The sequence below is a fragment of the Anarrhichthys ocellatus genome, unplaced genomic scaffold, assembly GCF_004355925.1.
Source record: "Anarrhichthys ocellatus isolate YVR2014 unplaced genomic scaffold, GSC_Weel_1.0 scaffold7, whole genome shotgun sequence".
NCBI lineage: Eukaryota > Metazoa > Chordata > Actinopteri > Perciformes > Anarhichadidae > Anarrhichthys > Anarrhichthys ocellatus.
This window is the reverse complement of record NW_022280037.1, coordinates 2,386,019-2,412,152: the sequence shown is the minus strand read 5'-3', so window position 1 is coordinate 2,412,152 and position 26,134 is coordinate 2,386,019. Positions and strand designations below refer to the sequence as shown.

At 42.7% G+C, this 26,134-nt stretch overlaps 1 protein-coding gene across 14 annotated transcripts in view; it reads right to left on the bottom strand.

The window, feature by feature from the left end:
* LOC116383692 (ryanodine receptor 3) overlaps positions 1-26,134 on the bottom strand; it is a 93,045-nt gene that overhangs the window by 6,451 nt on the left and 60,460 nt on the right. For 5 of the 14 annotated variants that reach the window (XM_031847717.1, XM_031847718.1, XM_031847721.1 and 2 more), the window contains 52 exons: positions 25,906-26,041; positions 25,452-25,638; positions 25,208-25,316; positions 25,000-25,120; positions 24,264-24,433; positions 23,386-23,606; positions 23,069-23,159; positions 21,863-22,003; positions 21,083-21,246; positions 20,854-20,932; positions 20,232-20,321; positions 19,983-20,129; positions 19,543-19,605; positions 19,312-19,387; positions 18,915-19,038; positions 18,697-18,812; positions 18,532-18,599; positions 18,303-18,424; positions 18,075-18,124; positions 17,233-17,293; positions 16,189-16,427; positions 15,938-16,019; positions 15,705-15,835; positions 15,099-15,422; positions 14,638-14,878; positions 14,453-14,540; positions 14,262-14,354; positions 13,629-13,643; positions 12,646-12,816; positions 12,445-12,504; positions 12,221-12,355; positions 11,473-11,585; positions 10,038-10,134; positions 9,864-9,953; positions 8,872-8,981; positions 7,761-7,812; positions 7,622-7,675; positions 7,430-7,529; positions 7,262-7,341; positions 6,983-7,059; positions 6,368-6,441; positions 5,514-5,531; positions 4,815-4,895; positions 4,612-4,700; positions 4,396-4,524; positions 4,190-4,294; positions 2,885-2,966; positions 1,334-2,646; positions 1,129-1,187; positions 683-854; positions 490-576; positions 211-408 (listed from right to left, as the gene is read on the bottom strand). In XM_031847717.1, coding sequence (XP_031703577.1) covers positions 211-408; positions 490-576; positions 683-854; positions 1,129-1,187; positions 1,334-2,646; positions 2,885-2,966; positions 4,190-4,294; positions 4,396-4,524; positions 4,612-4,700; positions 4,815-4,895; positions 5,514-5,531; positions 6,368-6,441; positions 6,983-7,059; positions 7,262-7,341; positions 7,430-7,529; positions 7,622-7,675; positions 7,761-7,812; positions 8,872-8,981; positions 9,864-9,953; positions 10,038-10,134; positions 11,473-11,585; positions 12,221-12,355; positions 12,445-12,504; positions 12,646-12,816; positions 13,629-13,643; positions 14,262-14,354; positions 14,453-14,540; positions 14,638-14,878; positions 15,099-15,422; positions 15,705-15,835; positions 15,938-16,019; positions 16,189-16,427; positions 17,233-17,293; positions 18,075-18,124; positions 18,303-18,424; positions 18,532-18,599; positions 18,697-18,812; positions 18,915-19,038; positions 19,312-19,387; positions 19,543-19,605; positions 19,983-20,129; positions 20,232-20,321; positions 20,854-20,932; positions 21,083-21,246; positions 21,863-22,003; positions 23,069-23,159; positions 23,386-23,606; positions 24,264-24,433; positions 25,000-25,120; positions 25,208-25,316; positions 25,452-25,638; positions 25,906-26,041 — 7,095 coding nt within the window. The remainder of the gene's footprint in view (positions 1-210; positions 409-489; positions 577-682; positions 855-1,128; positions 1,188-1,333; positions 2,647-2,884; positions 2,967-4,189; positions 4,295-4,395; positions 4,525-4,611; positions 4,701-4,814; positions 4,896-5,513; positions 5,532-6,367; positions 6,442-6,982; positions 7,060-7,261; positions 7,342-7,429; positions 7,530-7,621; positions 7,676-7,760; positions 7,813-8,871; positions 8,982-9,863; positions 9,954-10,037; positions 10,135-11,472; positions 11,586-12,220; positions 12,356-12,444; positions 12,505-12,645; positions 12,817-13,628; positions 13,644-14,261; positions 14,355-14,452; positions 14,541-14,637; positions 14,879-15,098; positions 15,423-15,704; positions 15,836-15,937; positions 16,020-16,188; positions 16,428-17,232; positions 17,294-18,074; positions 18,125-18,302; positions 18,425-18,531; positions 18,600-18,696; positions 18,813-18,914; positions 19,039-19,311; positions 19,388-19,542; positions 19,606-19,982; positions 20,130-20,231; positions 20,322-20,853; positions 20,933-21,082; positions 21,247-21,862; positions 22,004-23,068; positions 23,160-23,385; positions 23,607-24,263; positions 24,434-24,999; positions 25,121-25,207; positions 25,317-25,451; positions 25,639-25,905; positions 26,042-26,134) is intronic. The other 9 variants (XM_031847725.1, XM_031847732.1, XM_031847724.1 and 6 more) reach the window with 6 other exon arrangements.

Sequence of the window (26,134 nt, the reverse complement as noted above, 5' to 3'; positions counted from 1 at the left end):
TATACAGTCTGTCTAAAAGCGACAGGAAGTGCGTGACTGTGTGTGTATGTCAGCGATCACAACATATTAAGTGCTTACAGTGGAAAAAAACCTGCACAGAAACGTGCAGAAATGCTAAAAGGCAAATAAAATAATTGTAGAACAAAAATACTAAATCTGAGGTGAAAACCAAACTTTAGTGTATTTTCTTGTCAGTTGGTGTTGATGTACCTTCAGGTAGTAGTATCCCACTACACACAGGAAGGATATGATAGTGTGTAGTATAGCCAGACAGCGAAGCGTTGGTGCCATGTAACCTGTGCTCTCCTGCAGGACAAAATACTCAAGTGCACCCTCATCTTCCTCCTCCTCCCCAGCTCTGCCTCGACCATTCCAGGGGTCTTCATCGTCCGAGTATTCACCGGTCACCTGAAAGACAATGAAACATTTAAAAGATATTTACCAAAGCACAATGCTGTATACATAATTACACCTTCATTTCAAGCTTACTTTGTAGAAGAGCAGAATGAAGTTGATAGCAAAGGCGACAAAAAGCGCCAGGAAGCGGAGGTTGTAGAAGTTTCTGGCCAGGTAATTCTGTGAAAACAATCATTTCTGAATAAGTTGAATATATGCAGCAAGCTGATTTGAACATAGTTTTGGTCGTATTCTTTTTTAAAGAGCTGGGAGGGAAATATCTGACCAGCATCTTGGTTTGGTAGATCTCCAAGCCAGCAAAGAAGCTGGCCATGAAGACCTCCGGTAGTTCTTTCTTCTGGCCGAGCCTCTTCTTCGGGACTTTTTTCTGCACAGGAGGCTCAGGAGGGCCTTCGTCTTTACCCTTGTCATGGTCTTTCTTCTCGCCATCTTCTGAACTGCAACAGTAATTTAGCTATTAGTGGCAGACAGATACACGCTGGTGCAACATAATAAATATACACACACATTTGCATGTGACCCATGAGAATAATAAAACCACCGTACAGCCAGAGTCTACTCTTGGAACTCACCCACACTCCAATCCCACATCACATCCCATCAGGACTTAAATCCCGTTAAGTATCTGACATACATACTTAAAGCAATCACACAAAAGATGTATCAATTGATCCACCGAGGAAGAACAATGAACAAGTTAAGAACACTCACTCTCCTTTCTCTGAATCCGATTTGTGGTCTCCATTTACAGCCCTCTTCTTTGCAGCCAACTATAACAAATACATTGTTTTGACCATCAATCACTTAAACAGTGTGTTCTGATATAAGTAAAAAATGTCAGTCATAATGTTCTAGCATCTCCAGTGTCTATCAATTAGGAAATGATTAGGAATAGAAGTAGCCTTATTCAACTGACCTGCGCCTTCTTCTGCCTGACAGCACTAGCGATGGACGGAGCATCCCCCACCACCACCTCAGACACATCCCCCAAACCTGGCTCTGCCCCGTGCTTTCCCTCCTTCTTGGGCTGTATGTTCAGCAACTCGGCCATCAGGTCCGCCTCTCCAGCATCTCCCTGCGCCATCTGAGCCATCTCCGCCAACGCCGACGCTTCACTCGCCTCCATCTTTTCCATCTCTAACACGTCACCGTGGATCCCAAACTGGGTGGGGTCCGGCATGTTTCCCAAAATGTCCGTGACCTTCATGTTCTTGGCCCCTTCGACGAGGCCACCCCCAAACATAGTGGTCCACAAGATGTGGAAGAAACCCCAAACCAGGCTGTAGACAAAGTGGAAGAGGCCTGTGATGATCATCCAGAAGAAAGAGAAGAAGCCTCGCACCATCTCCTTAATGCTCATCTTCCTGAATTTTCTGTACTGCCGCCTCATACTCTTGAGAGTGAGCAGCTGGCGGAAGTGGCAGAGGCTTTTTTTCAGGGAGATGCAGGCAACTGTAAAAGCAGAGGAAGACTCCAACATCACAATCTCCTCCTCTTCTTCTTCTTGGCTTTCCACCACGCTCGGCTTGTCTTCCTCATCTTCCTCTGGACGCTCCACTGGGTCCGGCTCTGAAATTTGAGACGCCAACTGCATCTCAAAGATTGTGTCCTCGCAGAAGTTGACAAACAGTTCCATCTTCTCACTCTCACCACCTTCGTTGACGACATCGAAGATAAACTGGCGCTTTGACTCTTTCACCTGAGGCTTTTCCCACTGGGTGCGACTCGACTCACTGATCTCAAAGTAGACTCTCTCGATGCGCTTGGCTCCACCCATGATCTCAATACGACCTAGGTAAGGCTCGAAGTAGCTGAGGACACTCTCAGCCAGGTCGAGGAACGTTGCGAGGCGAGCATCATGAGGCATATGCTCAGAGAGGTTAGTCAGCAACACAGCTACATTAAAGCCAATGTCCTTGGCGGGCTCATGAAATCTCTCCACAAACTGCTCGTAGTTGAACATGTCGTTCTCATCAGCCTCGGCGCAGGAGAGAAGAAACTCAATCTCAGACTGTGAATACTGTTTCTGGTTCTCCATGGACTTTTGGAAATCTTTCTTAGAGATGACCCCTTTGCTCTCAGGGTCGTACTCCTTGAAGCTGTCCGAGGTGGTCAAGTCCTTCAACTTGAGAAACATGTCGAAAAATTTAAGGATCATCTCCACGTTGCTGGAAGATTCCACCAAGGTGTCCACCATTTGTTTGCCAATAGTACCATTGACAACGTTACCTGTGAAGTAATGGAGAAAGAGACCAAAGCAAAGTTGGTCAGTACACACAACAACAACAACAACAACAACAACAAGCCGCAACAATCCATGCAGATTAAGCTAAACTGCTTTGGTAAATATTAAATTACACTCCACACAGACAAAGCTATTTGATGAAAGTCATATGAGAGACAATATCCTTGCAAACTAGTGTTGCTGGGGTCATATGCTCATATGGTGAGTCGTCAAAAAGTACACCTTCGAGAAGGGAGAGCATCATGACGATCATGTCCTTCTGCAGGTCCAGCAGCTCCTTCAATAATTCAATCTGGCTGGAGTCCTGTGAGGAGAAGACAAAAAAAGGGAAACCTTGTGAGACACTACAGTTGATCACACAGACTACTGATGGCCTCCGTCAGAGAACGGCCATCCTGTCTAATATCCCTAAGAGATCAAGGCTGCCTCAGATTGTGGGGACCCACAATGGCCCTGCTTCCAGGGCCTTCCAGCTAACATCCATCCATCAGCACCAGGGTTAATGTTATTTTACTGTCTAAGAGCAGATGGCTAGGTCAGTTTGACTCATTTAGAGTCTCGAAGGAGTCTGTATTCAGCATGCCATAAATCTGAGGCGGACTTTGATGCGCCAAATTCAAACCCCTCCACCTGGGCTCTCCCTCATACTGGCTACTACTGTCCTTTCTGATGACCATGAGATAAGGTTAGGCTGCTGGATTTCATCCACTTTCTGGCTTATTGGGCATGGAGGAAATATAGATGATGGAGTCATACATCACATAGCTGAGTGGAATGACATATTGTAATGCAGTAGCCTGAGGTTATCCCTGAGTCTGGAGAGACCTCTAGTGGCTGCAGATATTGCACCATTTGTGAATGAAATATTCAGATTTTAACTAAAGTAGCAATACTACCATTCAAAAGCACTCCATTACCAATTAAATTCCTGCATTTAGGTTGTTTTTTTTACAGAAATGTATTAAAGTGATAAAAAAAAATAATCATGCAAATTAAATGTTTTATCTTATCGGATATTATTAAGTATTAATGTATTGGTAGAAATTGAATCTTGTGAACATCTGGGAGCCAAATGATTAATACACATACCATACAGTTAAAGCACTTGAATGGCATGTGGCTTGAACACTTCCTCAAGATTAAGTTTCTGCTCATACATTAATGCAAACCCTTTCGATTTGATTCCAGCAGGATTCCTACGTTGCATGTCACACCTCCCTCTCTCCCCCTGTAATTCCTTTCTATATCTATACAATAAAACTGTCCGATGAAGACAAAAAGATAATCTTTTTCATAAATTCAGTCTAGCAGTTGATGTAGTGGAGCCAATATCACCATTTAATAAACTCATGGGTAGTTTAATCTATAAAGCAGCATCAAATTTAATACAATGATTATGATTTGAATCAAATAAATGAAGTAGATTAAAAATGGAAATACTCAAGTACAAGTAACTCAAAACTGTACTTCAGTACAGTACAAAAACATAGCAGCACCACCACTTTATTGCAGATATAAAACACAAACCTGGGATAACTTCATCTGCATGTTGGCAAAGACATGCAAGAAGCCCACCACTGCATCCCACAGCCTGCTGTGAGCCAGACTCTGCTGGTTCCCAATACATGGACCCTGGAGCCCAAAAGGTACAGAGAGAGGAGAGACAATCACAGAGCGTCAAAATCAGACCTTTTAGCTCTGGGTTTACATCAGTGTGTGTTGTGATATGGTACCTGTATATACTCAGTTAAAGAGTTGAAGACCTGCTTGGCCACTGCTAGTGCTTTGGAGAAGTTCCTCTGACCTGCCTCATCTATAATATCCTTACCAGAGTAGTACCAGTAGAAATCACTGATGGATTCCTAAAAAGAGGAAGAATACAATAATTGAGCATATTAAAGAACATGAATTATTATAGGATTTGTTTTTATAAATCTGTAATAATATACCTGAAGTCTTAGTAGGTAGTCTACAGTACTAATAATGATGTTAACTGTAGTTGTGTTCCCTGTCTGAGTTCTCAGGAAGCTCTGAAAATCTAAAAATAATTGACAAAATAAGATAAAACAATTGTAGTTGAGTACATTCACACCACCCAGCTTCTAAAACGGTGTTGTTCAGTGACATGCAGCTCTTCTAAGTGTCGACCTACCATTGTTGTGGCCTTCACAGAGGAGTTGCAGAAACCTAAAGAGATCCTTTGTGAACTCGTCATTCTGCAGTACCTTGGAACCTGAGGACAGGAAATGAGATTAACTGCCTCTTTCAGTGATAAGAAGGTCAGAGACCCATCATTTTAATACCAGTGCAGGCACAGCTTTCACTTCCTTATAAAGCTGCTATCTAGCAACATCAAATTATGTGCACTATATTTGAGGTTCAGACGACGTATAGTGCATCATTTCACAAATTAAAACAAGGTTTAGAATAGGAATAAAACTGGGCTTTGTTGTTAAACACCAGCAAAGTGTTGTTGTTTCTTACAAACAAAGCTTTGGGAGATTTATTTCTTATTACACGCTGGTTAGTATCATCAAAATGAATTTAAAAAATAAAAGGTCCCACATAGATGACAAGCACTGACTTCTTGCAAAAGAAGAAGTGGAGAGATTTGAATCAGTTTTGGGCGCCTGACCATAGACTGAACAATCTATCCGAATGTCATAGAAGCATGCATGCGTTCCTTCGGTCCAAGGTACAAAGAAAGTGGCTGTAATTGCATTCAGGACAAGGGAGAAGGAGGAACGGGGGTAGAGAAGGATTGGAGGGGAATGAGGAAAGGGAGTTGAATGGAGAGCAATCAAGATGTCAGCATTGCATAGAATGAGTAGAATCTAAACCATGTATTTACCCCGCTCACTCACGTTGACTGCGACCGATGAGATAAAAAACATGATCAGAAGAAAACAAACAAAACAAAAGCAGACATAAGCAAAGGAGAAGACATTGATATTCAATCAGAAGAAGTAGGAACAGGAGAGAGTGACAGCACTATAGATACATCTTAACATACTCACATTGATTGGAGACATTGACATGCGGTTATGATTAAACAAAGACTTAAAAGTACAGGTTGCCGCTAGGCAGGTGTTTGGACTACAGGCTAGACAGACTTAACAGTTAACCATCACTTATGCCTGAGCTCATGAGGTGAAAATGAGCTGGAATATGCATGAGAAAAACATATTTCTATACTGTATGCAACCCATCAGATCAATTAGACCTCTGATTAAATGTGGATTTTCATGTGGCTGTACTTGTGACTGAGTGCTTTTGAGGCCCAGACAGGACTTGGACATACAGTAGCACAGGTTTACCTGCATGATGATGACATACAACATGACACACGAGTGACACACGTGACATGAAGATGGGCTCGCTCGCACAAACAGCAAACTAAAGAGCAGCTGTTTCGTCAAGCTAATGCTCCGTCATTCGTCTTGCAGCTGATTACAAGCCTGACTAAAAGGACATTGACTCCATGAGCCAGAAAGAGACACCTAATGCCACTTTAATACGATTTCTACATGTAACATCTCTTATAGCTTGCGCTGTGGTCTCGGCCACATCTGTAACACCGAGTGGCAGGAAAAGGTCAGTCTGCTGCACAAATAAATCTAGAAATTCCAAAACCTCCGTTTCATTGTCAGTTTATAAAGTTCTCAGTCTCAGAGAAGTTTACCACGTATAGTATTCCTCACTTACTTGATCCTTCTTCAGTAACCATCCCCAGACCTTCAGCTTTATTTTGCCTTTCAAATGCATTTAAGTCCAGGACACTATAAGAGATAAAATATATACCTATGACACATACAATTTCTAAATTCTGTATTTCTACAATATGCATTTTAAAAGGGGTACTCCATGAAGTTAGTAAATTCATAATGGACAGTTCAAAATACAATGTCAAAAAAATGGTCATTATCCTGAGTTTTAATCCCCAATATAGGTCAAAACACTGGACTCTACACGTCCCGTGATTCAACCAACAGCATATTTACATTTAAGCCTTGGGTGAACACCCATATCTTTCAACAGCCCCAGTCTGTAAATGAGGCCTTCTGTTATACAATATTAGTATCCAAGCTCAAGCTCAAGCTCCGATGACCTAGATGACATCATCAGGGTTATTTTCTCAGACTTGACAAAGCTCCACCGGACGACATTACACAACTGTTTTCACAGGGGAATACTCCCTGTGACAAGTAAACTGACCCTTAGTGTATAATTGGTGGAGTTCTCCTTTAAACTGCAGCTGAGAAACACAACAGAAAGTAAATCAGGTGTTTTGTGTGTGATAGTTGGTTGTTGCTTTATTACCTGCAAGACATCATCAGTCCAGACAAACTTTTAAAAAAGCCAACATCTCTTTTTTCCTTCAGGTAGTCCAGCATTTTCTGTATCAAGATAAAAGCACAACAAAGTGTGATGCTAAAGATGCTACGAGCTATAGACCTTTTCATTGCCATTCTGTTGCTGAGGCAATATTTCTGGTCCAATTCTACTTCCTGTCAGCTACAGCGTTAACAAACATTACAACAAGAAATACAAAAGGGCACATTAAGAATGTTTACATTGTGCATGCCGATAGACGTGTACCTGCTGCACCAGTATGTTTCCACCGTTGAGGACGGAGATGCCTAGTTTGAGGGTGAAAGTCACCATAGCACCAAGTCGACCTGATGACCACAAAGCATATATCATACATTGGCGATACCAAAGGTGGAAGTCATAAGAAGACAGAGAGGGAAATGTGTCTCTTCCCACCTTTGCTGGCACTGATCATCTGAAGCACCATCTCGGCAGCTCCTCGATCATGTAGTCGGGCTTGCTGGTACAGCATCTTTTGCTTCTCCATTTCCTTTTCCTGTAGGACGTAATACAGTGAGCACCACTTGTGAATATGATTCATAAACAAAGATGAAATACAGAACTGTCTTCCTGAGAAATCAATAGCACCTCAAATGTTTTGTCTTTTTCTTCCTCTTCTTCTTCTTCACCTTCATCACAACTCTGAAAAAGGAAGCAGAATGTCAAACCTGCGGAATTTTGCTGAACAGCTTGCATTTCAGGAAAAGTAATTTAGAGAATGAAGTACCTTTGCCATCATATCTGCATATGCAATATACAAGGGATCCTCTTCCAAAGAACTAACAAAAAAAAGGAAGATAAATATCTGGTGGTTATACCTTTAGTAACACACAATCACATTTCGCCGAACTATAAAGTAAGGAATCCCTTTCTGTCGATATGTTCTTCTGAACAATTGGACACAAGACACATTCAATATTAATGAACTATGAAACAAGCAAACAGCGCCCTGTGTAGCAGCGGGGCGGAGCTTCAAGGCTCTGCAGGCGGAGCAAAGTTGTCCACAGTACGCGGCTCAATGACTACAGTTCTCTTTACAAATCAAAATCTTCTTCACTTCCCTGGAGTCAACACGAGTGGATAGCCAAATGTAAGCAGAATTAAAACCAGATTGTGTTTCACCGGTGTGACCGTGAGTAAGCCACAACTTGTTTGTGTTCTTCCCTTGCGAGTAAGGCTGTATTTCCCCAAATGTATGACTTTATTCTCACTTAACATCGTTACCGCCAGCAAATTACTTCCGCTAATTAAGTCCATGCTCTACTTTATGACCGTGGCAGTTTTGTCAAAACAAGCGGCTAATACGCCTATTTGGAAATGCTCTCTGCCAAGTTTATTTTACCGATGTTTCTGATCGCGAGTGACCTCCGACCCGGGTGTGTTTTTCAGGGACAGATTGAGTGAATTGGGGGCGGCAGGCAAACGCTAACTTGCTTTTCGACCTGGCTGTAAATGGGGAGATGGGAGTAGCAGTGGTAGAAGTAGTAAAAACAGTTAAAGTCCTACATTCAAATGTTTACTTCAAGTGAAGAATGAAAGAGAGGCATTATCAGCACAATGTACTTTGGCCAAACTACCAAACTTGAGGCTTCAAAACAGCAGTCCACAGACCAATGGGTGACGTCACGGTCAAGCCACTTCAATGTTTGTACAGTAAGCAGCAAGACAACAGAGAAATACTAAAAACTGCCTGTGCGTCTGTCCCAGTACAAAATAAACACAGATGATTAGACTTGATGCAGCTCTTCATTAGCTAACAGGCAGGCCAAAACCATTATGTAGCACAGATTGAGCAAAGCGTGTTGGTGCCAGGTGTGCAACCATGAGTGAGTATTCACCTGCACTCTGTGAGAGCGTTGTGGCTGAAATGCAGAATGAGCTGGTGAAGAGGGTCTGGCTGCTTTCTGACCTCCTCCTCTTCCTCTTCCTCCACTTTGGGCTGCGTTTTCTGGACAAACCCATGCAAGTAAATACTGGAGCACAGGCACGTAGTCTTAATATCAACTATATGGGCTCTAAATACGTACTTTGTATGATAATGTATCGGAACATTTATCTGTTACTTAACTCTACAGCACTTACCTGAAGAGAATCAGGTTTTGTCAGAAAAGAACAGTGATGAGATAGACTGACAGCATGCAGACAGTAAACAACAAGCATGCACACACACACACAAACACAGCGGATGTTTAGCAGTATTAAAAAGGTGAAAAATAGAGTTAAGCATGACTCTCCATGATCCCAGTTTGCACTTTGATAAACTTCTTACCGATTTACATCAGAGCAGAGACCGATCATGATAGCAGACTCATCAGAACTATTTTTCTCTTAAGTTGCCGCTAATGTGTGAGCTTGGCTGGCTGGATCATAAAGTTCTTCATCTGTCACACCCCTAACTTCTTATGTGATGCCCTGTGGCTTTCATTTAATATAATGTGGAAATTTTCTTTTTCAATAATGAAATGACAATAGAAAATTTGAATTATGACTTTTGAAAGTCTAGACACCCATTGTCACAGTAGGGTATGTTGAGTACCAGCGTGCTTTTATGATTGTCTCTTATTTGAGAAAACTGATTTAATTTAACTCCTTAATAAACCCTTTAAGCATATCACACTGTAGGTTTATCATGGGCCACAAGGTGTAGAACTATTTGAGGCACTTTTGTGAAGTTGTAAAGAAACCAGCTACGTGCCGTTTTTCTTCTGCTTTCTCTACAAATTCACTGCATGATTGTGATGTTTTATGATAGTTCAAATTTAAGAAAGAAACCACAACTTTCAGAAATTTCAGTGGTAAGTCGAAGCATCGAGGCGGGATGCCCTCTTACCGACAATGGGTGGGACAAGGTGGTCGACAATACATCAGCTGGCTCTGACATCAGCGGTGATATCATGCTTGCCAAAAATGGGGGGGCTGGCTGAAAAACACGTATGGATGACTGAGTGCGACCCAGTGATTCGTGTTGGAATTGGGGCACTTAAACGATGACACGAGTACTTACAGCAAGATCCTGCACTAGCTTCTCCTCAAAAGAGTACTCCTCTGTTTCTATCCATATTCTCTGATAGGCCAGGAGGAAGAGGTTAATAGAGCGATGCCTGGGGAAGGGTGAGAGGAGATTAGTCTGAGTTATATAACAGCAGAGCAGAGGAGGGGAGAAGACCCTTTAGGAGAGGTTAATGCTGGTTAGTTTAGGGCACTGGCACATCCAACTGGTCACCTTGGAGGAAACTGTCATGTTGCTTATAAATACAGAAATGTGACATTCATGCTCACTGCCAGACTGCTGATCTATTCACAATTCTTTGTTTTCTTCATCAGCGGGCAGAAATTGCAATTCTAGCCTAGATTAATGAATTGATCTGAATTTCGATTATATTAAGAACCCATGTATCTGCACATCTGCAGATAGGAATAGGTTGACATTTAAGGGTTGGGTCTACCAGCGGGAATATTTGAATGGGAATTACATTTGTAGCATAAACCGTGCTGGAAGGAAAAGCAAGGGACAGTTAAGAAAGGTATGCAAGGTAGTAGAGTAGCAACAAAGGAACAGTGCTACGTTACCGTCAGCACGGCGAGCAGACCGTCATAGTCTGTGTTCTCATGCATTATCTCCAGCCAAATATGTCGGAAGGCTTTCAGGAAGTAATTATTATTTGTGTGCCTGAGGGGATGAGGTACAATAAAGTGTGACATTGAGGAGAGAACAAAGGCTGAATAGAGAAGACAAAAGAGAAAAGTTGACATCTGAATTCGTGAAGCTTTGGCATTATCCAGAAGCTTCACATCCAGCCCTCAAACTCACAAATCTATTAACCCAAACAAAAACAATCAATTGTTGCTGCATTGTAAATACTGTCTCATAATTAGTAGCTATGCCGTGTCATATTTCACTGTCAACAACTCTGAATAAATGAGTCATGCTGTCAGGCAGGCGGGCAGCATCGTCTCAGCACATATTGAAGATGGCCACCCCCAGGTTGTGCCTCATAATTGTTTTCCTCCCTACTGTAGCTCTCTGTCTGACTTACTGTGATTGAGTTACAGAGCAGCAGGGCATGAAATTGCCAGTGTTCCTTTTTTTCTATTCCTTGATAACAGCTGCGGGCTAGACATTTGTCCTACAAACAGAGGGAGGGAGGTTGTGAATTAATGCAGGGTCAGAACCCAAGAACAGGGAAAAATGAGGGTTGTGAGTCAGGCCGAAGAAGAACAAAATGTGTTTGGCCAGCAAAGATAGAGGTGGTGTTATAACAATTGGTAGACAATTGAAAAAAAAAAAAAAAAAAGTAGTACCACAAGCAGCTCTCTACTACCTTTGAATGTGGAGTGTCATGTTGGATTCAAGATCATAAGGCTGTTTGATATGGTTTTCGGGCTAAAAACATCCAGCAGAGATGTAGAGACTGTCGGTGTAATGTATGCAGTCATACCTTGGCAGATTATAAAGTGGAGCCATGCGGAAGCAGGCGACAACCGCTCGCTTCCTCTGCTTGGACAGCAACTTCTGCCATACACATTTCTTGGATCTCAATGGCTGCTCCACCTAATGGGAGTAGAAGAAGTCAGTGTTAAGATGATTAATAAACACTGGAATGGCATTCTCTACCAGAACTGGCATTTTCATCAGGTTTTTCCTCAGCGCTAGTATTTCTTTGGTAGCTCATTGTGAGCCTGAAAAGAGGAGCGTAGTAGAGGGAGACTCAAAAGCGGCCTAAGGTACTTTTTCTTTCAAGCATTACTGCAATTTGTGTTTTGTTGTCACCCATGTGAAACCAAGTAAAAAGCACAGGGAGCAACACACAGTTGATTCTATGCTTTGTTGTGGCTGTCCCAAGCAAAGGCCACAAGGAGGAGGAAAAGATTAGGTTCAATGTTTTGATTCAACAATCTACTGTACACACAAGGCTGTGAATAACCAGAGCTTTCATTATGCGCTATGATGAATGGAGAGGTAAGTGTGGAGGTGACTGTATCCTACTAAGACGTCCAGGACTGACTTGGGGATTCCCTTCTCACATTGTAAATCATCGGTCCTTGGCAGCTTATTTAATGTGACATTAGCTGTATGATTGTTGACCCTACACCTTCACAATGGTTTAATGAAACAAGCACCCCGAGCGTCATTTACAGCTCTATATGCTCAATATGTTTGGTTATGCACTAATGTTGAAGTCCGACCTGCTCCAGGTTGAAGACAGCAGCAGAGATCCTCTGGATACGGTCCACCACCCTCTCAGGGTCTGGAGGCCCCTCACTTATCATCGCTATGTCCTTGTACAGATTTAGCTGCCACCTCACTGCAGGGTCCTCTGACTGAGATCGGGACACAAAGAAGGATGTGAGAAACAATATTAGTCATTGGAACCTAATAACCACTCGTGATATTGAGATCTTATGCTCACCTTTTCTCGAAGGTGCAGATTCTGCCGAATATGATCTTTGACCTCTTCGTCTGTGTCTCTCTATTAAACAATAGCAGGAAAAGGAAGCTTTATTATTGTAAAATGTAGCCGTTTCAATGAAGTCTTCTTGGTTGAATGCAAGGATGGATCTTTACTTAAGGATGTGATCTCATAAGACCCGTATCAAATGTGTTGTCTCACCAGGAGGTAGCGAGTCTTGGCTAGAGAGATGAGCTCCTGGTCTCCTGGTGTACACATGTTGAGCCCGATCGGCAGCATCTTCTTTAGAGCGGCAACAATGAGCGATGTCTGGATAGAGTAGAGCTCACCACGCCTTTTCTTGTGTTTCCTCTCCTGGTCTTGTCCTCCAGACTGAAAAGAATGGGTTAAGCCGCCAAGTTATGGCGGCTTAATGAGCTGGTCTTTTTAGGTAATGAATATCGTTTTCCCACTTTTGCTGGGTTGCACTAAAGCACTTTCTCTCAACATTTAAACTGATAGATCAACACTATTTTATTGGAGCTTATTTTACACGGGATGCCCTCCCACTGTATTAGATCAAAAGGCAACTGAGGCATTTATTTTTCAGGCCTAGCAAAATCTGTGACCGGACTGAATCTGTGCCACTGAAGCATTAAGAAGTTTCACACCTCAGTTGAAAAGCAGAACTAGCAGACTGATGCTGTTAGAACAGCAAGATGTTACCAATGAAGGAAAATTGCACTTTTGAGCCAAATTGAAGCAGCTGGCTCTGTGAAAACACAAATTTCCATATTAATATATACACATATACATACTGACACACACACACACGACCTTATCACACAGCGAATACAACATCATATAAATAGCATGAGGTAACTGTTGGCCAAACACACCAGGGGCAACACAATCCATCAACTGCAAACACACCAAGTGGCATATGATCACATGATTTGCTACAGAAGGGCTGGGCTTCATTACTCCTGATGAGTTCGTGTTCCGCCCATAAAGCAATGAGGAATGATCAAAGTTACCATGTAACACATGAATGGTGGCCACAAATAATCAGATGACATACTATGTAACTACTCTATAGACTATATAGCACAGCGGCACAAGCTATTGGCTTTTTCTGCTTAACGACGGGAGCATATAAGCCAATAAGCTGGCAGGTAAACGGCACATGCACTGCATCACTCTACCTTCTCCTTAAAGGACTGTTTGAGATAGAGGGAGAGACAGAAAGAGAAAGGCAGATGAGAGGGTAATTAATGGAGGCACGCAGTCCTCATATGGACGTGCACTGCAATGGAAACCATCTGTTTGCCTTTAGACAGCGAAACCAGGCAGACAAGAAATGAAATGTTCCAACCTCTGTAACACTGACAAGGGATCAAGGCATGAATGTTAGTTTTCTGGCATCTGCTGTAACGAGCATGCATGCAGAAAATTCATACACGCACACACACTGTCATAAGTCAAAGTTCATTTCATTATTGTCATGTTATTAGCAAAGAGATTATCGATTTTCATTCACAAGTTTGATGCAGGTTTTGTTTGTCACATGTGTGTGCGTTCACTCATAATTTCTCAGAGATTGTTTCGGGCATTTTCCATGTTAACGTCAACACAAAAGTGGTGACGTTAACATGGCGGAGAAAATGTTAACATGTATCTTGCTCATTCTATTAATCCTGCTTATTTATGGAACTTTTTCAGCTTTCACACACATGCTCAACGGGTCATAGTGCCATTACACATGACCAAAAGGGTTTTAATCTGCTGCCAGAGCAAGGACATAAAGGTGACATTGTTGAGAGGCATAAAAAGCCTACCTTAGACATCTTGGTTTTGTTGTCTCCAGTCAAGAAGGAAAGGTTGTTAATTTCATTCTGGACCACAAAGTTCTGCTCTTCTCTTTTGAAATTCTGGTGAAAGACAAATATCAAAGAACGATATGTGTTCAAATTAAAGAAGGATGCCTGTTGTCTTGTAGCTGAACATGTATAGAGATGAGAAAACGTACGTGTGACTTGCACCAGAGGATAAATATCTCAGCGACCATTCTAAAGAGCTCATTGGAGTCACCGTCTGGTTCTTTTAGCCATCTTGACCTGCGGTAAATCGGCGAGATTAATACATCCTCTGTATTTCTTCTGCATCCACTAACGTCTTAAAACAACTCCATCTTTCACTGCTCAGTGAGCTAACCTGTTGTTGTCCACATAGCGGATAAGCATGGGGTAGAAGGCGTACAGGTCCCTGCAGAGTACGGCAAACTCGTCCAGGATGAGCAGCTCTGCCTCCTGGGTGTCTCCCTTACTGTCTGCCTTCAACAGTTCTTCCTCAGACACCACCTTCACCGTCTTCTTCTTCAGCTTCTCGAGTGTAGGAAGGAAGTGGCTCTTCAGCAGGTCTGCACGGGCCTTGCTGATGATGGGTTGCACATAAACTAAACAGTGCAAGAGAGAGAAAATATCACTTTATTACAGTTAGTGTTTATGTATATCAGAATGTTGTAGTATACAAAATTAGCAATTCATCCGTGAAAGCTTTTACGCATGATACATTTCCTAACAGGGTAGTTAACATGAGCCAACTAAGAGATGATGCCACGACAACATTTATGTCATTGAACAAAAATGACACGTATGAAAGAAAACCATGCCCACCTGCAATCCTCTTCATCCAGGAGGCCTCATCGATGCCCAAGTTGTTGTTGAGGATCTTGAGGATGTTGCCAAGAATGAGGCTGAGGTTTTCTGACGTGACGGTGGTGCAGCAGACGCTGCCCCCGCTGGCTGGCTGGTTCTCAGGCCCCCTCTCCCACCAGTAGGACAGATAGTTACACAGCATGGGCAGCACCACCTCGATAACGTGAGGCATCTCTGTGTAACGCGCTCCAGACTCGGCCATGTCATTGATGTCCTTCATCAGACCGTCAAGCCGCGGCATCCCGGGACACATCTCCTCTACTGAGTCTGGTATGCCTAGGACTAAAAACGATTACATCAACGTTTACATTGTATAGGTTAAGAAGGGAAGGTATATTTAATAACCAACTATTATTAAAGTACAGATATACACATAATGTAAAAAATGTATGATTACATTTAGGGCAAAACATACATTCAGTACAGTCTTTTCTCATACTGTAAGATACGGACAACATCTAAAAATGATGAGATGGTTGTAAAATTTTTACCATCCATAATAATATCTGTTTAATTGCCACCTTGGTCCAACTTTTTATCTTAGAATTATTACAAATGACTCACTTGCACGTTCTCTGGCACTCTTGGTATTAAAGACGGAGCAGGGGTTGTATGTGTTGAGTAGCGGCTCCAGGAAGGCCACAGGCATGGCTCCAGCCAGGGTGGCCAGACACTGACCGAGAGCTGGCAGCTGTCTGAGGGACACAGAGAGGATGAGAGTTGGTTGAAAGCCGCACCGAAAACCAGTTTCTTCACTCAGGCTTTAATTACTTTACAGAATGTTGAAGAGGAGATACCTTTCTACATAGATGTTTTTGCCAGTACCCAGTGCGTAGAGACTGGTCAGGATTCGATAGCAAGACACTTGGACATCATCCACTGGAATAAAGAAAATCATTATGTTAAGCGACAGATGTGTTCCGTGGTGTCAGGTAAAAGCAGCATGTAATCACTGCGTTACAATAAACGCAACATTGACATTTGAATCAAATTCTTAAGCAGCCTCTTGCACAATATGTTTGATCATTCCTCTGCTGTCGGGACTCACAAAGCAGGTCGACTCCAAAGTGGTGTTGAGTGATGTGTTCAAACAAAGCGGTTAAAATGGGGAGCAGAGCTACGGTGGTGTAGTTGATATTTTGCGACACCCCTTTCATCTGGGAGCGGGAGTGAGTGAACTTCCCCAGCTTCAGGTTCTCGAACGTCTTCTCCAAGTCCTCTGCAGCGTTCTCAAAGAACGTCCTCAGCCCCACCCTCACCAGCTCCGAGCCCGACTTCATCACCGTCCTGTTGGAGGTAAAGGGAGAGTGATAAACGACTGAGACCACATGAGGAGATGTGCAAGGGCAGCGCTATAATAAACCACGGGCTACCCCTTGGTATGCAAAGGACAATGCTGTTTATCCACTGTCGGACACGGTCACATGCGCAATTTCTTAACTCTCGCATACTGTGAAGGTTCTAGTCATGAAATATGAGACGTGAGTATCAACCTGACCGCCCTCACACTGAAACATCAATGATATATTTAATGAATTAGGTGAATATTTAAATCCAAGGTGAGTTTGCCAATGTTGTTGGCATACTGTATGAAAAAAAGCAAAACTCATTAATATGATTCGTCGGGCCATTTCCAGGTATTTCACAGTTCATAATATTGCCAAATGAATTACCCTTTGTTAAGCCTTGACGTGTCTCACTAGGAAGGAGAACTAAAAGACAGTCTGTGGGCATCAGCTGTAGCTCTTGAGACAATAATACATTTCCCATTTAGCCTCGTTATGTGTGAGCTGCATTAACAAACAGTACATTGTCTCCAAAGAACACTATACGCCTTGGGCAACATGTGCCGTATGAAATTTGTCTTGCTTATTTAAATGCCAGAGGACGCTCTTTGTTAATGCCAGCGCATCCCACAAGACACCGCAGTAATAACTGTTAAAAAATAAAATTTTTATGCAAATATGCTCCTCACAAGGGTTCTACAGGGGTTAGATTCTACATAATTGCATTACACTGGAAAAATGTGATTTGTTTCTGAAAGGAGAAAAACTCAAATCTACCAGGGTCCCTGTGAGTCTTGAGAGCTCACCTGGTGTCCAGGGTGTGTGCCAGGATATGCAGACAGCTGACGATGGTAGTGGAGTCGCTCCCTACAAGACAACACATAAGACTTCAATATGACATGAACACACACACACACACACACACACACACACACACAGTCATCCATGTTTAAGGGACTTTCTTGACCTGAACTGAGCCTTTCATTGCAGCAATGAGTTCATGTCTGTGTGTGTAGCACACCTCAACAACCTCCAATCATATGGTGGGTTAAGAGTTCAGTTAAATTATAGATGTAAGGTTAGTGGATCAATATCTAGATCACCACCTCTGGTTAAGGGGCGAGAAGTATTGAATTGAGTTTTTTGACCTTTTAGTTGCCGTTACTTAAAGGAATAGTTTAACATTTTGGGAAATATGCACATTTGCTTTCTTGTCAAGAGTTAGAGGAGAGGAATGGTGCCACTCTTGTGTGTCTGCACGATAAGAATGAAGCTACAGTCACCAGTCGGTTAGATTAGCATTACATAAAGACTGAAAACTAGGGGCAACAGCTAGCTTGGCTCTGCCTAAAGGGTAAGAAAATCATCCTATCAGCATCTTTAAAGATCACTAATTAACATGCCTTGTTTGTTTAAAATAGTTTATAAAAGGGTGATTTTACAGATAAATGCTTATGTATTTTGTAGCTAACAATGTTGACCACAAGGTTTTAGGTTTGTGGTGCAGTCAAAGCTATATTTTTACACCATAGTTAAAATCCTTCAGACAAGACACAACCGAAAACAAACCAACTTAAGACTCGATGGAACGACAAGCATTCACTTTTACGAAACACACACACGCTGCTGTCAGTAGTAATCAGCTTACCAAAGAGAGAAATCCTATGTCTGACAAGAGCTGCCAGTTTACAAAACAGGCTGGAGGTGTGATGGATAGACAAGGAAAGAAATCAGACAGTTACAAGGAGTAGATTCTTAGAGAGAAGATTAGTCAATAAGATTACAAGAGTTTAGGATTTTGAGAAAAGAATGGCAAAGGGTTATTGTCATGCTATATAGCTGTAGGTGAATGAAAGTAACTGTCTTAATTTTGTACCTGGTGACCATTTCCTTCTCCTTGTTGGAGGCGTAACCGCTGCTGCTCAGGTTCTTACTGGGGGAGGAGAGGAAGTAGAGAGAGTGGTTCTTGAAGTACTGGTCGATGAGAGGAAGGAGAACCTGAAGGAGGACATCGATAATGACAAGATCGGGTTAATGGAAACTTAATTCCAAAAGGGTTATCTAAATATGTACAGCAGCTATATATATATATATCACATCCTTACTTTGGCAAAAAACTTGATTTCTTGTTCATGAGGGGACCGGTCTGTTTTGCCACTGGCAGCCATGGCCTCTGGATTGAGAGCATAAATACATATTTAATAGTAAGTAACAAGACTACATTAACAAGTCTCTTGCAGTCAGGTGCTATGTAATATTACCATACATACCCAAGTGAGCAATGAACTCCTGAGCTGAGTCGACATACTTGAGCAGCTTCTTGAGGAACTTGTAAGCGAACCTCTTCTCCATGGAAGAGGAATCCTGCTCCAAGTCCTTTAAACCTCTGCAAAACCAACACTTGAGAAATCAACACTTGAGAAGTTATGAAGTCGTGTAACCCTCCATCAACATGATAATATATAACAGACATCCTGAAATTGTTGACCTTGTGATGCTGTAGCCATTGATCTGCAGGAAGCGGAAAAGGTCCTGTGCCTTCTCCCGGTCACGGGCCTTCTCTTTGGCTGTCAGCGTGTCAAAGGGCACCAACAGAGGGTGTGTTCCCCCTCCTGAAACCGCAGACAACCTGGTGTTATGCAAGACTTGATCAGCTATGGCTCTCAATTGTGCATTTGCGTGAAGGCAGATGGTGACATGAAGTAGATGTATCACTCAGCTGAACCTATTTAGTCAAGACCGGCGGCGAGGTATACATATGCCCACAGGCAACGAGCAAGTGGCACCTCACATCCACCCACACAGGCATACGTATATGGTCTCTTCTTCGCTGTTTTGCAGGTTTCACTGTGTCTCGTCTATGATTGAATCCATAAGCATATCACCTCTGCTTCCAAGGTCACTCTTTTTCTTCTTGGCCCAGATGTTATGATAATTGTCAGCCACCACCTCCACCATCCCCTTGGACCAAAGACAAAAGATACAATTAGCAGATCTCACAGAGGAGCATGTCCCGCCCATCTAACTCATTCACATTCAAGAATTATTGCTTTTCATCTTGTATTCAGACTGAGAGATCGCTTGATGAAAAAAAATACAAATGTGAGGTCACTCACCTGCAATTCTCTGGATAAAACCACGTTGCTCATGTCTATCGGGCTCGGATTGAAGCCATTTGCCTGGAAATGTTCAAAAAGATGAAGATTTACAATGAGACAAAACAGTCGTAATAGTTAGCTAAAAGTAAGAAATAAACAGATTGAACAGTTAGCTAAAAGAACCAATCACAGCAATGGATTAACGATAAAAATACTAAGCTAAAAGTAATGGATAAATGAATTTACTAGTTAACGTTAGCTAAAAATACAAGAAATAAACTGTTGAAAATGTTGGCCAGAAGTAATGGTTAAAAAAAAAATGTATATAGTTAGCAACACGTTAGGAAAAAACGGTTATAAGTTAGCTAATGGTTTTGGATAAATGCTTGAAACTAATTCTTCTTGGAGGACAAACACATTTGATGTTAGCGTTTGTGTCGTCATTCGTTGCCGTGTACCTGTGAAGCCTGAGAGATCTTTCGCATTTTCTCATTCTCCCTCTGTAGAGACATGCTTTCTCCATCCTTGGTCCTGTCGATGGTCCAGCCCATTGCCAGCATGCTCTTCAGGGACTCTCTAATTGGCCATCTGTAAATCTCTTTCTCCTGAAGCACAAAGATAGAAATGGGGAACAAGGACAAAGCCTAGAAGCCTTTAGGTTATCTCTTTAATGGTACTATTCTTCACAAATCTCACATTCTTCCTACCTTCTCTGTCAGGCCTTTGTAGATTCTGAGCTGAGGGTGAATCTTGGCCTTCTCATCCACACCGTCTCCATATTTCCATCCCAACAGTACCTGAGGCACACGCACAGAGGGATGTATGTACAAGGGTGAGCAATCTGCATTGCCTTCACAGTCTCTGAAGGACATGATTTATTGTTTGAAAGGCTGGGTAAGAGATTAAGTATGCACAACACATTAAGGAGTCATGGTACATTCAGTTCTTGCTGTCCTCAGTTCTTGTTCATTTTTTTTTGATAGATGCAACAATGCAAGCTAAGCAGTTCTCACAAAAGAGAGCAAAGGCCCTCTACACATAGACTAGCATAAATATTGTCAGCATTCGCAAAAGATCTCTTTCAACACTAAGAAAGGAGACGTCCCCGAAGGAAACAATGCTGCGATATTGGAAAAGAACAGAACAATCAAAATATTGAGCTAAAGTATTTCACATGGATATGGCCGCTTTTCTGATGATTTTGAATGCAGTATTTTCTAAAGGACAGACATTTTAAGCGTCCTCTGACACTCAAGACTTGTTCCAAGTCAAATACTGTATAATTTAATACCCATTTTCCCAGATGAAAGTTCTTATCTTTGGCCTTACCTTCTCTGCAGACCATTTCTCATGGGAGTGCTCTCCGTATTTGTTGGCAAAGTGCTCAAGCTTCTCTGGAAGAGCAATGCTGGGGGAAAAAAAGTGTGCGACAATTAGTCAGCTTGTGTATGCAAATCCATGGACAGTCATGGACTGTGCATGTCATCACAGGTATATGATATGATAAGTCAGGCTTATACTATAATTCTTATTGACGTGTGGCTCCGACGCGCCTTACTTAGCAGTACTCATGGGTTTGGGGTCAAAGTTGCCCTGAGCATCTACAGAAACGGGCTTCTCCACTGTGGTGCTAATTGAGGCGTCCACGTAGTCCGGTGGCAAAGCTCCAGCTATGGCACTGAGGCAAGGCATGGCCATCTTGAAAAGCTCTGCGTCATATTTCTACATGGTGAGAGAAATAGGAAGCTTCACAGTAAATGCAAAACATAGCTCTTAAGATTAGGTACAGTTATGAAAATGTTATTATTTCACAAATACAAGTAATGTGTTAAATTGTTCATTTAAGGTGGGACTTAAATAAAGCTATACAGCCTCTTTAGTGAAAGTGTAACAGTGCAGTGGGACCAGGAGAAGAGACGCTAATAGAGAATTATTCTAAAAGCTGAAGAACCAGTGTGCTAGAGGCTTTGGATCAATGATCACTGTCCAGATATTGATGTTTTCAGGCCGGGCCCTTTGCACAGCCTCCTTTCCTGAGTGGGCATTTAGAGAGATGTGCCGAGTCCAGATCATCTGCATCACAAACAGACCTCAAGATATTTGTGCCAATGGGTCGCTCGCACACATGCATGTTAATTACGACTGTGATGAAGTAAGTTACTTTTATTTAAGGGTTCATCACTTTTGTGGAGCATGTCTGGTATTACAATCTCTTACAAAATGTTTAACAAGAAGTGGATGTCAGCCCTTTGCCAAACAGACGTTAATGTAGCATAATGAAGTCACAATGAAATTGCAAATGACCCTGAAACGACAACGGACTTGAGTGACGTCTCACCCTCTGGGACAGAGAGTCAAATACTCCCCAGAAGATTTTCTTGGTGAGCAGTAGTTCATCCTCCGATGCTGTGCCGTAGCTGCCCCAGCCCGATGGGAGGCAGTAGTACTTCCAGTTCTGCTCATAGTGGTTGGTTAGCAGCTGGAGAACAGAGTAAACAGGCAGAACTTATAGGCTTAACTGTTTTCAATGATATAAGGATAAGGATAAGGATGTTTATTGGCATTGTTAAAACATACAACGAAATGAAGTTGGCGAGTCATCAGTCAGTACAGCAGCAACAGGTAAAAAATGTATAAAAACATTAAGACAAGACATTTCTGATTTAAAACAAGACATTAAATAAATATATACAAGATAAAACTAAGGCATCAATGGCTTTAAAGTGAAAAAGGTGCTTTGTTAAAGTGTCGTGTTATTGGCTAATTTTTGTGTCACCACAGCACTGTCCGGTGTGAGCTGGATGGGGTGGTGGGTGGGGGTGGGGGTGTGATGGAGGAAATCGCTCTGGGGAAAAAGCTGTTCCTCAGCCTGTTAGTCCGGTTTTTGGACTAACAAGTAAGCAGCCTAAACATATGCTCACAACACACTGGGCCATGCATGTATAGCGCGTAGCACCTCAAAGGAAATCAGTTCTCCCACAAATCAGCACAAATTAAATCCAAACATGTACATGAAGGTAGAACAAGTGTGTAAACCCTTTCACAGGCTAGTCACAGCCCATCACATCTTCAGTATTCCTCTGGTGTGTTCCAGACTGATTGCGTGGAGCAGTGGAGTGAACAAGCCTGTAATCACATAGTCCAATACTTCAGCCCCTTGTTTTCCCTCCTGCAGCTGCCCACTTCTTCCACAGCAGGTTGGTGTGTTGGAAATGTTCACCTTTGAGTATGCGTGTGTTTCTGAGAGACAGAGGTTTACACCAGTAATATTACATTAAAGGTACACCTGCAATAGAGCTGGTGGAAATTGGCTCTTGGTACTTCACCACCAAGCTGACAATCTAATAAACTGAAGTAGTAAAGTGTGACCAAGCAGCGACCACAGGCAGAGCACAGGTCATGTAGAAAGGTAAAGAAAAGAAAAGACAGAGAGGATTATGCAAACAGGAAACAAATAAAACTGAGTCATGCGAGCAGACCAACAAGCAAAAAGAGATGAGGCAAAATATGAAGATGGCAAAGGGATTTAAAAATCATAACCCACTCTGAGAGGCATCTTGCAGTATTCGGTCAGCAAGGGCACATCAAAGACGAGGCGGCGAAGGAGCTGCTGCAACATGGAGGGACGAAGGTGCCTGCAGAAAAAGGTGAGCGATAAGAGTGCTGCTGCCCTGAGCTGCCTTTAACCACAATCACATCTTCAGACTAACCACTTTTATCACACAGATTTAGAGGGATAATAGGGAAGCAAGGCCCTTAGCTATAATAGAGTTTTGCTAGAAAGCAGATAAAATGCACTGTTGATCTTTGCTATTCTGGCCGGCTGAATGTTTGGTGTATCACTTTTCTAATAATCCTCACTTGCAGACAGCCAGCAGACACTCCTCTATGGCGTCTCTCTGGGCCTTGGTGAGTGAACGGCCCTTGGAAAGGCGGTAGATGGTGTGCAGAGTGGAGTCGATGAGGGTGGCGTAGTGCTCGGTGCCGGCAAAGAGAGGGGCACAGCGAGTGAGGAGGGGTAGCATGGCTGAGCCGATGAAGCGGTTCATGGCCAGGGCTGTCTCTGTGGTACATAGACCCTCCTGTGGAAAGAACGGGTCACAGGTCATACAACATGAGATTACTTCAGTTGTTAAAGTAAAACTGTGTCATTTCAGAAAGGAAATAACACATTCTCCCCCTGAGAAAAATAACATTTTTATGTTGCTAGAGGTTTTGCTGCTACAGCCTTACTTGGTCTGGTATGACTGATGGCTCATGTTAGCTAACTTTACATAGATATTGCTGTTTTACAGTCAGGCACCTAACTTAATAACTATTCTTTACTTGTACTCCACAGCGGCCACTGTGAAGTTGTTATATAGTCTTGCTTGAAAATGAATGTCTGTATTTGAGAACCATTTTCAAAGAGAACCATTTAAATTAGCACCATAAAACTGTCTTGTAAATAACCTTCCAAAATATATTGGACCGCTCCACAAACAGCAGCATATTATGTGATGGATTCATTTTAGCCAAAAGTCTGCACACTACGGCACACTACAATACCATAAACGCGTTCTTGATAAATAAGAGTAAAGAACAATTACATTAATCAACCAAAGAGAAACTTGAGCCAAGGCTTAATGAGGAGCTCCTCATTAGTATAAAAGGCTGCCCAATATTATTGATCTCTAAACTCCTTGAGGAAGTTCATGTTACATTCATTACTTCTCTCCCGCGTTGTCAGCTTTACCCACCGTATCCAGAGAGGTAGCAGCCCTCAGGTCAGGAAGGAAGCCCACTTCGAGCAGTTGAAGAAGAAAGCTCTGGTCCTCGATACCATACACCCTGTCCAAAAACAGCACCATGGGGGACTTGTGATCTGGACAGAAGCAGGCCGACATGTCCGGCTCAGTCACCGACCCGTCTGGGAGAGATTGGAACAGGGAAAGGAGGGCACAGCATGAAGAGTACACTGCTCAGGTGTGAAGCAGTGAAACACTCAGAAAACAGGCCACAGTGCATAATGGAAAGTCTTTTCCGATTAGGAAAGCCTTGTGTATTCATTAGGCGGCATGCCGATCAGAGATTTTCCGGAGCTGGAGCCACGGCTCGCTGTCTTCACTCTTGGCCTGCTGACAGAGCTTATGTGGCTGTGCTCCGGGCAGCAACTTTAAGAGGCGAGTCCCGCCATGCTTATGCAGATCAATCAATAGTGCAAGACAGCTCGCTATAGAAATGATCTGGCTTACTCAGACCTATGAGAGAGTGCAGTAAAGCGTTGTGCTGATTAAAAAGGCATGAGCAGTGAAATGTAATCAATAACCTTCTGCCTTGCACTGAATGTGCATGACTTTCTTAAACCGTTGTACCTTCACATGAGCTAGACATAGTGTAGCAGCATGCAAATGAATAGGATGTGTCCTCCAATGGAAGTATAAAGATGTGCTGTATGCTGCCCTGTGTTGTTAGAGTGAACATCCTGACCAGTACCTTTGTTGGTGATGGGCATTTTGAGCGGTATGCTGATAATTCCCACAAGGTCTTCAGTAGGCACCAGAGAGCGCAGGATGGCACGAATACGCAGAGCTTCACCTTTCCCCTTGTTGATGAGCTGAAGAAGGGAAAAGGAAGTGAAAAAAATGGAAAATCTGTCCCGAAGGAAAACAACAAATAAATTCACAATTTATATCAAACATACATGCATCTCTGGAGCGCAACGTCCCAACAGGTCAATGAGTGCAGAGTAGAAGGACATTATGGCATTGCCCATGTGTACCACCTCCTCCTCATCATCACCATCAGCAGACCTAACAGTGGAAAAAGTGAAGTTGAGGAAGAACAGACACAGAAGAAGAACATTTCTTAGCAAAGATGCAAGCAAAGGGGGATAAGCAGCTAATCCTAAGGGTCCCCAGTATCGATATTTGATTAGTTTTGCTTACACGTCAGAGCTGACTCCATGCACAGAGCCCGGCAGGTCCAGGGCTGGCGTCTCGGAGATCTTGATGGCTTCCTTCATGGCAGCCAGCAGTCCGTTCCCTCCCTCCCCCCTCAGGGCAGGTCCAAAACACTCTGGACGACGGATGAGCAGCTTGACCACAACACTGGAGTTCTCCTCTACGCTCTCGCCTGGAACACAAACATAAAAGAATATACATTATTAATGTCAGCAAGAAAATACAGCACATAAACACACGGTAGCTTTAACATAAACACCCCTATCCCCCAAATACTCGGACAAAACACCTAGAAGACTTCGCCTTAAGCAGCGGAATGAAGATCTCTCAAGCTTAGTTGGGCCTTTGCTAGCTTTTACTACATGTCTAGATAGAGATACAGTAACAGAAAGAGAGAGAGAGAGAAACAGTAGAGAGCGGATGGTAACTGCAGTCTTACCGTTGACAAAGACAGCAAACCGTAGGAAGGAAAGGTAACGCTCCCCCTCAATGGGGTTCCAGCCGATGTCTGGATAACCTTTAGCCAGGAGAATTGGACAACTCTGGAGACCACAGCCTGCTAAGTAGGTGACCACCTACGGGCATACCACATAACATCTCATATAGATACAACACTCATTCAGCTCTAATCTATTCATCCCGGGTGATTTAAAATTGTGTCTCTCCTT